Source organism: Convolutriloba macropyga, chromosome 5, assembly GCF_964194025.1.
Source record: "Convolutriloba macropyga chromosome 5, txConMacr16.3, whole genome shotgun sequence".
In the NCBI taxonomy this organism is placed as follows: Eukaryota; Metazoa; Xenacoelomorpha; order Acoela; family Convolutidae; genus Convolutriloba; species Convolutriloba macropyga.
Genome location: NC_134472.1, coordinates 28,459,044 through 28,472,516, shown reverse-complemented (window position 1 = coordinate 28,472,516; position 13,473 = coordinate 28,459,044). Strand labels below are relative to the sequence as shown.

The following is a 13,473-nucleotide window of genomic DNA, read 5'->3' as shown; positions in this document are numbered from 1 at the left end:
CTTGTGTACCACTTCTATATGCACCACTCTCATAGTTAGACAAGTAAAGAGACAACACCATCGCTTTTCATTTCTTCGCCCAATCTTCACAATGAAAGGGCCAAAGCAGTCAACTCCAATATTTGTAAAGGCTGTTGAAGCATCTAACCGCTCTTCGGGTAGATCGGCCAATACTGGTGCTATCGTTTAAGCTCTGCCTTTTCTGCAGGTAACACACTTGTTCTTGATTGATCTTTATTCGTTTCGTATACCTAGTATCCACATCTTCTGCGGGACAATGTTTCTCACATGCTCAGTGCCTTCGTGTTGATTGTCCTTGTGCTCGTTTCGCAAGAATAATTCAACCGCAGGATGTTTCCAATGTAGCAGAATTGGATGCTTTGCATTGAAGTCCAATTGACTTTTGCCTATTCTGCCTTTGGCTCGAATAAGTCCTTTTTCATCTATAAAGGGTGAGAATTGTAGAATTTCGCTGCCTTTTGGAATTTCCTTTTCAGCTTTGAGAGATATCCTCTCTTCACCAAACTGTTCTGGCTGTAGTAGCTTGCAGATTGTTGCTTTTGCTTTTTCTTTTTCTTCAATGCTGACTATAGGTGTTGCTGGTTTGTGTTTGCTCATGGCTCGCCGCACATAGCGAAACTGCATTCACTAGCCTGTTGAAGTTACTGAATCGTTCCCACTGAATAACAGCTTTCTTCTCTTCAGTCTGTGTTGCAAACCGATGCGGGTATATTCTCTTCATCTGAGGCGAAGACTAGGTTCACTTGCTCTGGCCATTCACTTTCTGGTCGCTTCAACCAGGCCGGCCCCGTGAGCCACTCACTTCTCTTGAGTTCTTCAATGTTGATTGCTCTCGTGCCAATGTCAGCTGGGTTGTTGATACCGCTCACACGTTTCCACTGTGAAACATCAGTTGTATCTAGTATTTCAGCCACTGGATTCTATCCACTGCAATACCGTAGTTGAATCTGACCAAAAACTGCAACTATTTATCTTCATTTCATGTTCCTTGACTATTTGTTCTTTCAACCTCACTGCCATGACTGCCGCTTGCAACTCCAATCGTGGTATTGAAAGATGCCTCATCGGTGCCACTCTGCATTTTCCAATAACAGATGCTAAGTCAGCGGAGTGTTCTTTTGGTTGTGAACGTAGATAGGCCACTGCACACATCGTGTCTTCAGAGGCGTCAGCAAACACATGAAGTTCGGTTTTGTGCCTCTCTCTGTTGAAGTATCTTCTATTGATGCCTGTTTCAGCTACGACTGGAAGTTGCTCTTTCCATCTCAGGAATTCTTCTTCCTCACCAGGTTCCACTTCGTTGTCCCAATGTTGTTCATTCTTAGTCCAGATGCCTTTCAGAAGTCGTCTCATGTGAACACTGAACGGAGCAAACAATTCGATCGGGTCGAATACTGAAGATACCAGTGACAGAATCTTCCTCTGAGTTATAGGTGCTTCAAATTCTTTGTTCGTACCTCGGCACACTTGAAGACTAACATCAGTAACAGTCCATTGTAGTCCTAGCACTGAAGATCCCTCCGTATTGGGCTCCACTTCTACTTCTTTTGTATGGCTGATTGACTTCAAGTCTTCTGGGATTGCTTCGGTAACTGCATCGTTGTTGCTTATCCAGTGCAAATCCATGTTGTGAGAGAAGAGGTTGTAGTTGATTGAAGACTTCAATTGCTTCTTCAGAGGTTTCTACCGATTTGATGAAATCGTCCATTTAGAAGTTGTTTTGTATTGCCTTTGTTGCTATTGGATACTCCTTTTCGTTATCCAGTCCCACTCGCTTGAGAGCATAGTTTGCGCAAGTTGGAGAACTTTTAGCTCCAAATACATTACGCTGATATTCTCATCTCTGAACAGGTTCGTTAGTTCTTGGACGCCATAAGAACCTCAAGCAACTTCTATGCTGTTCGGGAACGTGCAATTGTAGAAACTTCGATTCGATGTCAGCTGTCAGGGCTTTTGGTCCTTCACGGAATCTGAATATTGCTCCAATCAACCCATGTAGCAGATCAGGCCCTGCTAGTAGCTTATCATTAAAGCATACTTCTTTGTACTTTGAGGCAGCATTGCAAACACGTCTTACTTTGACAGGCTTGTTCGGGTTTAGCACTGGATGGTGTGGCAAATACCATTCTTTCCCGAAGGTACCTTTCACTTCGGACTCGTCCAATATCTTTACGATTCCTTTTTCTACGTCAGTATCGATTGACTGTTGATACAAATTCTTCAGGTTTGGGTCCCTTTGGAACCTTCGCTCCAGTGAGTAAAGCTGACCCAAGGCTGAGCTGTAGTAGTTCGGTAGGTTTGGCTCTGGTTCACTCCACAGCATTCCCACTTCATACCGCCCGCCTGTGAACTTTGTCGTACTCTCTAGCATCTGCTGTGCCTGCAGTTCCTTCTTTGACTGACTGACGACGTTGATTTTGGAAGCATAGGTTTCTATGTCCCAACAGGTTTGGATATTCTCAGCCACTTTGACATCTGCAGTGAAGGCGAAATGACATTTTGTCTTCTTTTGCCCGTCATCGGTCCACTGACTACCCGTCCTACCTCTGTTAGAACGGCGAAAGATTCACTTCGTGTTCCTATTTTATAGTCCAATGGGCGTTGTAGCTCATAAGCATCTTGACCAAGCATGATGCCAACTTCCATCAAGTTGAAGTTTTTGTTGGGTAAAACACTCAATAGATTGAAGCTTTGCTTCAGCTTGTTGTAATTGTAGTTTGTGTTTCCCAAGGATATTGATTGGTGTGCAAATGCTTCAATTGAATGCACCTTTGAATGTAGTCCCTTTTTTTGACAAGAACCCTTTCTGTGTTCAGATCCTTCGTTCCGTGTATGCCAGCTATGTTGAGCGTCACATCGGTGCCTTGGGCCCGTAACTTCTCTTGCACACTTTGATCGATGCATGAAACCGTTGATCCACTATCGAGGAAAACATATGTGTTCAGCCTGTTGCCACCGCTCTGCATTGAGACAGGAACTATCTGAAGAAAGCTAGGAACTTCGTTACTCTGGTTGATTGTTGCTGCGCTTACGTTGACTGCGTGATTGCCCTCGTCCATTTGGTTTTCTGAGTGTAGCAATCGATTGTGCTTCTTGATGCATCCATTGATGCCGCACGCATTGACTTTACAATCTTTGATTGCATGTCCTTTGCCTAGACATCCGTAACATAAGCGTTGATTTCTCACTGCTGCGTACCGATCATTCACACCCATGTTCCTGAATAATGGACAATTCCATATCTTATGAGTGCCATCAGCTAGTAGACAGTGATCGCCTTGCGTTTGCTTCGTTTCTTTCACGTTCGAAATGGCACTGAAGTTCGATGTTTTCGAGAACCGTTTGTCTCTATTTGCGCTTCTTCGGTCTTCTTCTCTTCGCTCTCCCTTGAAAGCTGAATACCCTTCGTGCACGAATGCTATCCCTGATAGCCATTGTTCAAACATAATCAGATCAGGCCAATCTTCTTCTTTGTCAACAACATAGAACCACCACTTCTCTTTGAGAACTTGGGGTAGTTTATCTACTACCATATACAGTGTCGAGCTTGATTGCAGATCACCAATCTGCTTGTACTCTTTGAGCACATTCACAAAGTTCGAAACAATAACTGAGAAACTGATTAGAGCTGTTGAGTTGTGTGGTTTCACCTGACTTGCTTTGCGAAGGCTCTCCAGTTGTGCATCAATGATCACATGAGGCCTTCCAAATTTCCTCTCCAGAATACTCCATGCACCAACATAGAATTGTCCATAATAGCCCATTCCAGAGATTGCTGACCATGCCTTGCCTGTCAGTAGAGTCTTCAGGTGGCTCATCTTCTCTGAGTCTGGTATTGGTCGTTGATCCACTGTAGCAATGAACATACTAGACCACTCCGGCCATTCGAGAGGGTTTCCGTCGAAGTTGTTCGACTTCAGCTTTGGTAGGCTACTACGACCTGAATAGCCAGTGTTGCATCGTAATAGACCAGCTCTGGGGGAAACGTCTCGGTCGTCAACACTTGAGGATCGATCTCGTGAACTGCGATATCGTGAGAAGTGACTATGCCTGTTCACTTCAGGGGTTACTTCGAAGCGAGCTGTTGATCGTTCTGGTGTTGTAAGGTTGTCGATCCTGCTGGCCCAGTCTGAGATATCTCTCTCCTTTGGGGTCCAGTTGAAGGGTGATTTGTCTCGAGCACCAGTTGATTGGGAACGACCATCATCGTTCTCTAATGCTGTTCTCTTCACTTTGCGCTCTAGCTCACGCTCTTCCTCCAGTAGCTGGTGCTTGGTTTACAGTTCCTTCATTTGCATTTCCAGCCCTATCCTCCTTCGCTCGAACCGTGCCTGTTCCAATTGCATCTTGGTTTCGAATTCGATATTGAATTTCTTCATCCTCTCCTCGCGTCTTTGCTTTGCTGAAGATGTTTCCGAAGCATTCTCCGTCTCTTGGCCACTTGCTGTTGCTCCATTTTGCACTGTTTGAGCAACTGGGTTGTCCGTTGGGTAGTTGTTGTTGCTCTCGCTGTCGTTCACTGCTTGGGTTGCGTTGCTTTGCTCTGCATTCATTGCTGGTTGCGTAACTTTGCTTATATATGCAAGCCAATGATAGTCCAAACTTGCTTTGCACTTTCTTGCTTCTTTCAGATGCTCTTCAACGAAATTAGCTTGATAGGGCACAAGCTTGTTTCGACGCTGACGTTGCTTGGGTATTTCTTCCTCTAGAAGGTGAACAGTCTGTTGGTAGGGGACCTTTAGTTTGTTGGGTCGATCTGATTCTTCAGTTACTTTTTAGCCAATCCCTGTTTTGGTGTTCACTTCTTCCAATAAATCTTGGAACTTCTTATCGTACCTTTGAGCTGTTAATTGAAGCTCCTCTCTGCTGATTGGGCTAGGATTGCCTGGTTGCCTTTTGCTTTGCTTTTTCCGTTTAAACGAGGTCAGTTCTTCAACGTGTTTTGTGAATTGCAGTCGCAACTTTCGCTCTGCCTCACTAGCGTTGCGCTGTTGATTCGTTTGATTCTCTTTGGGGGTGCCTTCGGCACTCTCTTCATCAGATTGGACAGAAGTTTGCCTTCCACTCTCCTGGTCGGCGGACCAAATGTAACGGCTGCTCTCCTATCAAAGTCAAGGAAAACCTTACACCACCCAGTTCGTTTCAGCGGTTTCAAATCTGTCCCGATATTTTGTTTTTGCAGTTAATTTTTGTGAACTGTATTATCCGCTATACTGTAGAATACCGTTGCATTACTTGTTGCTCTATTACGCTTTTTGTTAATAACTCAACTTATAACTCGAAATTGCAAACTCGGCTCCTAACGAATTGTTGAGGATGACTTCGAGTATTTGTCAACCAAATTTCGAAGTTGTAGCGAAACTCCTTGTTAAGGGGGGCGCTTTTAAAGCAACTCAGATATTATAAATCTGTTTCAATTTAATAAACAACTTTCGGTTTCTCAATTGGCTTCAATAACCACCAATATCAAAACTATGCTAGGCTTCGTTAAGCTAGTAAAAGAAACTGACTTTAAGCGTTGCACAGAGTTTCTCTTATTTAGGAACTTCGTTCCTCAGAAAGAAAGTTTTGAGAATGTCAAAGTTAATTCTCTTTTCAACAAGTCAAAGTTAAGTTAAAACAGTACAATCACTAACATGATCTAAAGAAACAAGACACGATAACAAGTAATTTACCGCTCAAGAAAATGCCTCGATACGCACTGTATGTCAGTTTAATATAACCAAAATTGCTAGTTTCAACTGATTTATGGTAGTTTTTCAAGCTACTTTTATGCTGCTAGTCACGTAGATTTACATGTCAATTTCAACTGTTGATTGGTTGTAGATAAAAATGTCGACAGAATGTGAAAACTTTTCCTTAACGTCACTTTTTCAGTGTAAATTTGATGTCATGGGGAATTTGTTAACCATGTAGAAATTTTCTCGAATATTCTGTATCAATAACAGGTTGATTTGCAATCCAATCGCAAAGAATCTGATGCAATACTATTAAGTCGTAGTATTGTTTTGCTGGTTGTTGAGGTAGTTCGAGTTTGAGTTATAGTTTGACTTTATGAATGGCGATTGCGTACTAATAATAGTTGCTAAATATAAATGTTGAACAAAATGAACAAATCCGTATGACTTCAATAGAATGTAGCATTAAATCTTATTCTTCATGCTATTCTAGCTTTAATGCTTGAAATGGCCCTGAAGCGCTATTCAATTTGGTAATTGAGTTAGTAAGCTCAACCGCCACAACAAGATGGCAAAAAATGGCCATCAAAAAAGGCAAATATCAAACATTTGCAAAATTATGAGTAACTAGTAGTCTTAAAGCCATAAAACCATTAGCAGGAACAAAAAAGCGATAAAAAGATTAAGTTTTATTCAGCCAGAAAAAAATATGTGACCTTATTTTAATGGGACCAAGCTAAAAGTTCACGTGAGAAAAGGTATCAAAGTTGAACAGATTAAAAATCCTTCATTTTCAAAAAGAAAAATTATATTTTCAAAGGTTATACCAATATTAAACCCAATGGGGGCGCTCACTATTATTCCGACCCCACTTGTGGGGTGAGGATCTATATACTCAAATGGGATTTTTTGTTCAGACAATTTTGTCCGATCGATATAGTCATCGTAGATATATGTTAATGGTATCAATTAAAAGCTCGTCTAGCGTAGAATTTGAAACTAAAATATTTTTTTAAAATTTTGCATTTTTTTTATCGAGGTTTAAAATTTTCTGTGAACACGTGATATTTGGCATGATTTTAATCACTTTTAGGGGACTTTTTGTTCAAATTAAAATTTTTTCTGTAGAAATAGTAATTCTAAAAATACCTTTCCCGCCACAAAATGAATCAACTTTGTGTTCCTAATTGAGGAAGGTGATTAAAAGACTAGTTCTGGTCTCATAGAGAAGTTTACCATCGAAAAAATTCGAATTCTAAAAGAGAGCGCCTTTTTAGAAAACGTTTCATATTTTTTTGTTTTTTAAGTCACCTAGTCACCTTTTATATTAAGGTTCCGTTAATGAAAAAACTTATTTGCAGTCAAATGAAGCCCATTGAACAAAAAATTCTTTATCAAGGACTCGCTAATGTTTTTTGTGGCTTCGACTCTAGAACTCCAATAAGTTTTACAATCAGCATTAAGTGAACTATCTAGAGATTATCTAGAGAACTATCTCAGTAATTACAGGAACACGTTCTTTCCTACTGCAACCAAAATAATCTGGTTAGCAGTTTTATTTTCTAACTATTGGTCATTTGACTTTTTCAAAATTTTCGGATCATTTTGTATTTTTGGTACCTTTAGAAATCTTATACCATTATCTTAGTATTGATAGCTCCCATTGGCTCAAAGAATACGTTCAATGGATCATAGATAAATTTTTCGGAGAAAAGCTTATGGTTTAAATGGCCCTGACACTTTCTTCTCGCAGTTTTCTGATGTTTTTTTATTATTTTGCCTGTTTTATTCGTTGTTATAATAGTCAGTGACTTGTTGTAATGTTTTACTGATGAGTTATGAAAGGCAAACATGATTGTTATGCCATTGAGGCGTAATTCAGCGTGTTTATTGGCTTCCGATGAAATCAATTGAATTTAATGGCGTTGATTCTACGAGTTCTGTCAAAATTTTTGTGGTTTTAATGCATCTGTTCATATTTGTTGATTTTCTAGAGTCATATTGTTAATAAAAGAAGAATAACATTGTTGTTCAAGAATTAATTGAAATTATAAAAGTTTTCACTGAAAATTTTTTTAATTGCTTTTCGCTCTACACTTTTCTCGCTCAACTTTTTTTGATTGGCTGTTGTTGCCTGTTTTACGTTATGTAGCCGTAAAATTCTGACCCGGATCATAAGCTTGTGATTATGCATTCAATGAAATAAATTACCCGAAGTAGTCAGTTTATAGCCAATAGACATGAAGTTAATGATGTTATACAATTTTCAAAAAATTTTTAGTTTTTATTGTTCTTTTCGTCAACTTGTAGCTTTTCCTCATCATTGAGAGGTCTCATCTAATTACCTACTGATATTATGTTGAAACTGATGTTTTAATTGTCGGACAATATGCGTTTTGATTAAAAAATTTGTGAGTGGTATATTTGTCTCTTTTTCTCTTCTTTTTTGCACATTCGGGTAATAACAGATCCCAATGATTTTCAAATGTGGCCCGAATTAACTTATTTGTTTTACAGAATAATTTTAGCTGAAATAATATGATTTAAAACTGAAATAAAAAATACATATTATTCAGATACAAGCTAATGAATTTAAAGTCTTCAATAGATTGTGTTTTCGCAAATTGTTTGTAATTTTTTTGAGTTTTTGTGTATCTTTAGTACGTTCCATGGCATAGTCTTACAAAAGACAGGTCCCATTTGTTTCATAAGATTTTTGTCCAATAATTTTATCCAGAATTATTTTGTTAAAATGATGATTTTTAAGACTTTCGAAATTATTTGATTTAAAAAATGTTGATTGATTTTTGAATTTCGCCTCATTATTTCTTCTCTTTGTTGACTTGTTTCCTAATCTCATTAGGGAGAATTTCCATCTGCTGTATAGTTAGGAAAAATTAATTTTGTTTATTTAACGTTTTATCTGATTGCATTTTGACGTTGATACTAGGTGCTCTTAATTATAGATATTGAGTTTTTGCCTTGAAGTTTTTGTTTTTGCTTATTTTGCTGTTTGTTTTTTTCTTGCGGGTTTTTTTGATGGAGATCTCGTAAGTGTTGTAGTCAGACAAGACATTATATATTTCAATTATTAGTTAGGTTTTGTAATGAGTTTTTTAATCTCAAACATCTATTTTTGTTATCTCTTCTTTTGGTTGACAATTAAGTCAAAAATGTAGATGAGCTCGGGTCGGAACATCATGTGCAAACGCACATTTACGAGCCTTGTTGAGCTAAAGTTACAAATCTCATTTGCTTTTCTCAACTGAATGGGTCTCATTTTTCAAGGGACTTAAAGAAAAAGAGTACAAATAGAACCACAAACATTAACCAGCATAAAAAACTCACAAGATTTTTAGGAGAAAATAGCGCCAAAACCATAAAACTAATAGGCGAAACATATAAACAATACAGCGATTAAAGTTACTTTCAGCTTGAACATGATGGGACTTGTCATTAAATAGTACAAATTGTTCATTAAAAAAAAAGCAGAAGAAAAAGGGGACAAAACTCATTATTACGTTTGTTTTTTTGAAAGACATTTATTTTACAGTTATCAAAATCATTAGCGATAAGCTTAAATGTTTAAAAAAGTTCAGTAACTACGCCATAGGAATCAGAGCTGCCATTAAAGACTGTATGGCATACAACTACAATAAGGACAATAAATACAGATACAACCTATCGTTGCTGAGTATGAACTATAAAGTTGACAGAAATAAATTAAAATTGGGAATTACAGTTTATCACTGGAAATTTTCCTAAACAAATATTTTCCAAATCAGAAAAACCATTAGGCATCTATAGCTCCACTCGTAAAATTAAAGAAATCAATTGGATTTCACTTAAAGAAGTCAATTGGATTTCTAAATAGCGAGACTAAATCATGAGATTGCAAAAAAAAACAACTAACTGCAAGCAAAACACCCGAATTTTAAGAAAAAGTACAAAATAATTCGTCAAAGCTATAAAGTTCCCGAGAATTTCACTGAAAACATGAATTACAATGCGAAACGGTTTTGATTATTAAAATCCATGATGAGACAAAAACTAGTCATGCTGTTGCTGCTTGTCTTTTGAAAGCTTGAAAGCAGGTAGTTGTTTCAAATTTATGGGAAATTAGCAATTTGGCAACGACAAAAATCAGTATATCAAAAACAGATAATGCATTTTGGGTAATAATCGAGTTAAATTAGCAAAAACGGAAAAATTTACTTTCCCCAACACTCTTACGGGAAATGGCAAAAGACTTAGCCCCATTTGGAGTTATAGAGATTGTGTCAGCAATTTACAAGTCTCTTCTGCTGGCATATATAATTGAAAAAGGCCAAAGAAGCGTATTTGGTATCAGTTTGATTGCAACAACACAAAATGATGCAGATTGAAATATTTAGTCCTGTTTTTTCGCCAAAAAAGTCAGATCAGACAATTCAATTAGCCTCGCCAAACTGGGTCAACAATTGCGAAATATAAGCAGAAAAACAACGCAAATGAGTCGAATTTGCACAAAACCTTGAACCTCTAGAACTGATTGGAGAAAAAAAATCAAACAAATCCTGTCATTTATACATTGTACTGTGGACGGGCATTCTATTTATGCCGACCATAACTCTCTACGATGACCATATGGGTTGGCCAAAATTGATTGAATACAAAACTCATTTAAGCATAGAGTCCCTCCCCCACTAAGGTGGGTTGAAACAAAAAAAATCATAACGTCTCAGAACGCAAAGAACAACAAAAGAGTAATTTCAAGAATTTTGCTTATCAACAATGACATAGCGATGGAAGTGATGGAAGTAAGCAGTGATTCTGACGTTTTTAGCTCTTACCAGAACTCAGAGTCAAACAACGTCAGTCAGCATTTCATACACTTTTGGACAAAATTGTCGCTTATAGAAAAATTATCTTCGGGAGTTCAATCTAAATGGTTTTTCTCAAAGATGTTTAAAAACACAAATTTTCATTCATTTCTCCAGTTGGAACTCAAGTCATACCCAAGTGTCTAAATGCAAACCATCTGCGAATTTTATTGTATCTTTTTCTACAAAAATGACGTTTTTCTGAAATGAAAGTCCAGAGGAATGGAAAATTTGCAATCCATGAAGAGAGTTCAAGTGTCATCTCTAAAAAAATATTGGTTTAAGCTGCAGTTTGGGTGCCGTAATATTAATAAGAAAATAACACCTGAAATATGAGAACGCCTATATGAGAAACTGCAGAACCCGAATTTTTAATTGTATTAAAATGGTCCCAAAGCTCAATTCTTTTACTATCATCAATTAGAAATTTTTTTCAATTGAAATTTTGTATACTCTCAAAAATATTCATTTAAATTGAGCAACACCTAAGTACGAGATAAACCAAACAAAGTTTTTGTGGGTTTGTACTGAGCTATATCTAAAATAAATGTTTCGTTTTCTATAAAGGTATTTTGCAGTAACATGAAGATGCCAAAAAAATCAGCTAAAATTTCTCTTCGTAATGTATGATTTTATTCTATTTTAGTGAGCTTCCTACATGGATGGTTTTAGAACATCAAAAAATGTGGCTGCGTAAGGTATCCCACAAAGTTTTTGATATTTTTATTGATCAAGTACATTTTGAGCAGCGTTAGTATAATTAGTAGCCGTTTTCGTTTTGCCAGCTCCTAGTTTTTGTTAACCTTCAAACAAGAGATTTTTCAGTTAAACGGAATATTTTTCATGATTTAAAATAGAATTGCAGTACAAATATTTGATTTTCCGATTTCATTTTTGTTAAATCGTCACACCGAAGATCGGCCAACGATGCTCCCAATACAACAAAATTGAACCAGTTAATGATCTTTCTAACAGTTCAACAGTTTATGAGGGAAAGTATAATTGACTTAAATTTGGTTCAGTTGTCTTCAAAGGAAAGGAGATTTTTTCAATGCAGCCTCGTACTCTTTTTTTCTTTTACTTTTCCTCCAGGATCGATAAAATAATCAAAGGTTTGGCGTTGCAATGTTATTAGCAACATCAAAATGAATTCAAAAACTTTGTTCCAACTAGCAAATTTAAAAGTACTAATAATAATAATTTTGGTTCCTGCATAATCGCTGTGAAACAGCATTAGGCGACTGCGGCCTGTTCTCAGCTGCCCTTTTTCTTATTATTCTCCACACTTGAGACTGTTCTTTTTATGAGCAGCATTGATCTTTTTGGTGACTATGGTCATACTTTTCTGCGTCTGAAACTTTCACTTGGTTCCATCATTGCAGCCAACATTGGTCAGGCTATGGTCAACCTGGAGCTATGGTTAAGTAAGAGCTCATCCTCACACAGACAGCTTCATGGAGGCATGGGATTGAACTCTCAATCATTGCCGTGTGAATCACAAACCTTATCTCTCGGCTATCACGCTACAAGTATTGAATATTAAAAAGTTGAATACTGAACTGACCGATGTATATGGTAGAAATCTTTTTTTGGTATATTTACTCTCATTTTTTTAGTAATATTAAATGTGTGCAAGTAAGGTAACAATTGAGAGATGCTCAGTTAATTTTTTTCTTTATTAAGCAGCATCGCAGCCACGTAAATTAAATCAAGTTAGTGTTGAATAAGACATCACTGTATAAGCTATAAAGGTGAAACCTTTGACTTAAATAAAAGTTTCAGTGTTCAAAAACGTCTACTCTCTAAGTGTCTCGCTAACTAAACCTTTGAATTCAGAAAACTGCAGTGGCCTTTTATCAATTTTTATAACGTGAGTGATGAAAACAATGTAATATAGCTTGTTACTAACTCTGATTTGTTTACAACTTACAGGCTCGTCACAACTATGATGTAGAAATTCCTAAAGTGGAGAACTTACTGATGAGAACAAAAGTTTTAAGCAACTACATTTTCATCTTTACAAACACGCACACACACACACACACACACTCACACACACATACTGACTGACAAGCACACACACACACACACACACACAAACACACACACACACAAACATACTGACTGACAAGCGCACACACACACATACACACACACACACAAAGAGAGAGAGATGGAGAGAGAGAGAGAGGGAGATAGATAGATAGATAGATAGAGAGAGAGAAAAGGAGAGAGAGAGAGAGAGAGGAGGAGGAGGAGGAGGAGGAGGAGGAGGAGGAGGAGGAGGAGGAGGAGGAGGAGGAGGAGGAGGAGGAGGAGGAGGAGGAGGAGGAGGAGGAGGAGGAGGAGGAGGAGGAGGAGGAGGAGGAGGAGGAGGAGGAGGAGGAGGAGGAGGAGGAGGAGGAGGAGGAGGAGGAGGAGGAGGAGGAGGAGGAGGAGGAGGAGGAGGAGGAGGAGGAGGAGGAGGAGGAGGAGGAGGAGGAGGAGGAGGAGGAGGAGGAGGAGGAGGAGGAGGAGGAGGAGGAGGAGGAGGAGGAGGAGAGAGAGAGAGAGAGAGAGAGAGAGAGAGAGAGAGAGAGATAGATAGATAGATAGATAGATAGATAGATAGATAGATAGATAGATAGATAGATAGATAGATAGATAGATAGATAGATAGATAGATAGATAGATAGATAGATAGATAGATAGATAGATAGATAGATAGATAGATAGATAGATAGATAGATAGATAGATAGATAGATAGATAGATAGATAGATAGATAGATAGATAGATAGATAGATAGATAGATAGATAGATAGATAGATAGATAGATAGATAGATAGATAGATAGATAGATAGATAGATAGATAGATAGATAGATAGATAGATAGATAGAGAGAGAGAGATAAAGAGAGTGGGGGAGAGAGA

The 13,473-nt window shown here is 37.9% G+C and overlaps 1 protein-coding gene across 4 annotated transcripts in view; it reads right to left on the bottom strand.

Annotated features, from left to right (window-relative positions):
• Positions 1–13,473, bottom strand: part of LOC142339292 (potassium/sodium hyperpolarization-activated cyclic nucleotide-gated channel 3-like) — a 77,243-nt gene that overhangs the window by 33,020 nt on the left and 30,750 nt on the right. For 3 of the 4 annotated variants that reach the window (XM_075389206.1, XM_075389208.1, XM_075389209.1), the window contains exon 5: positions 12,492–12,521. The exons of the other annotated variant lie outside the window; for it this stretch is intronic. In XM_075389206.1, the coding sequence (XP_075245321.1) occupies positions 12,492–12,521 (30 nt within the window). The remainder of the gene's footprint in view (positions 1–12,491; positions 12,522–13,473) is intronic. 4 annotated transcript variants of the gene reach the window in all.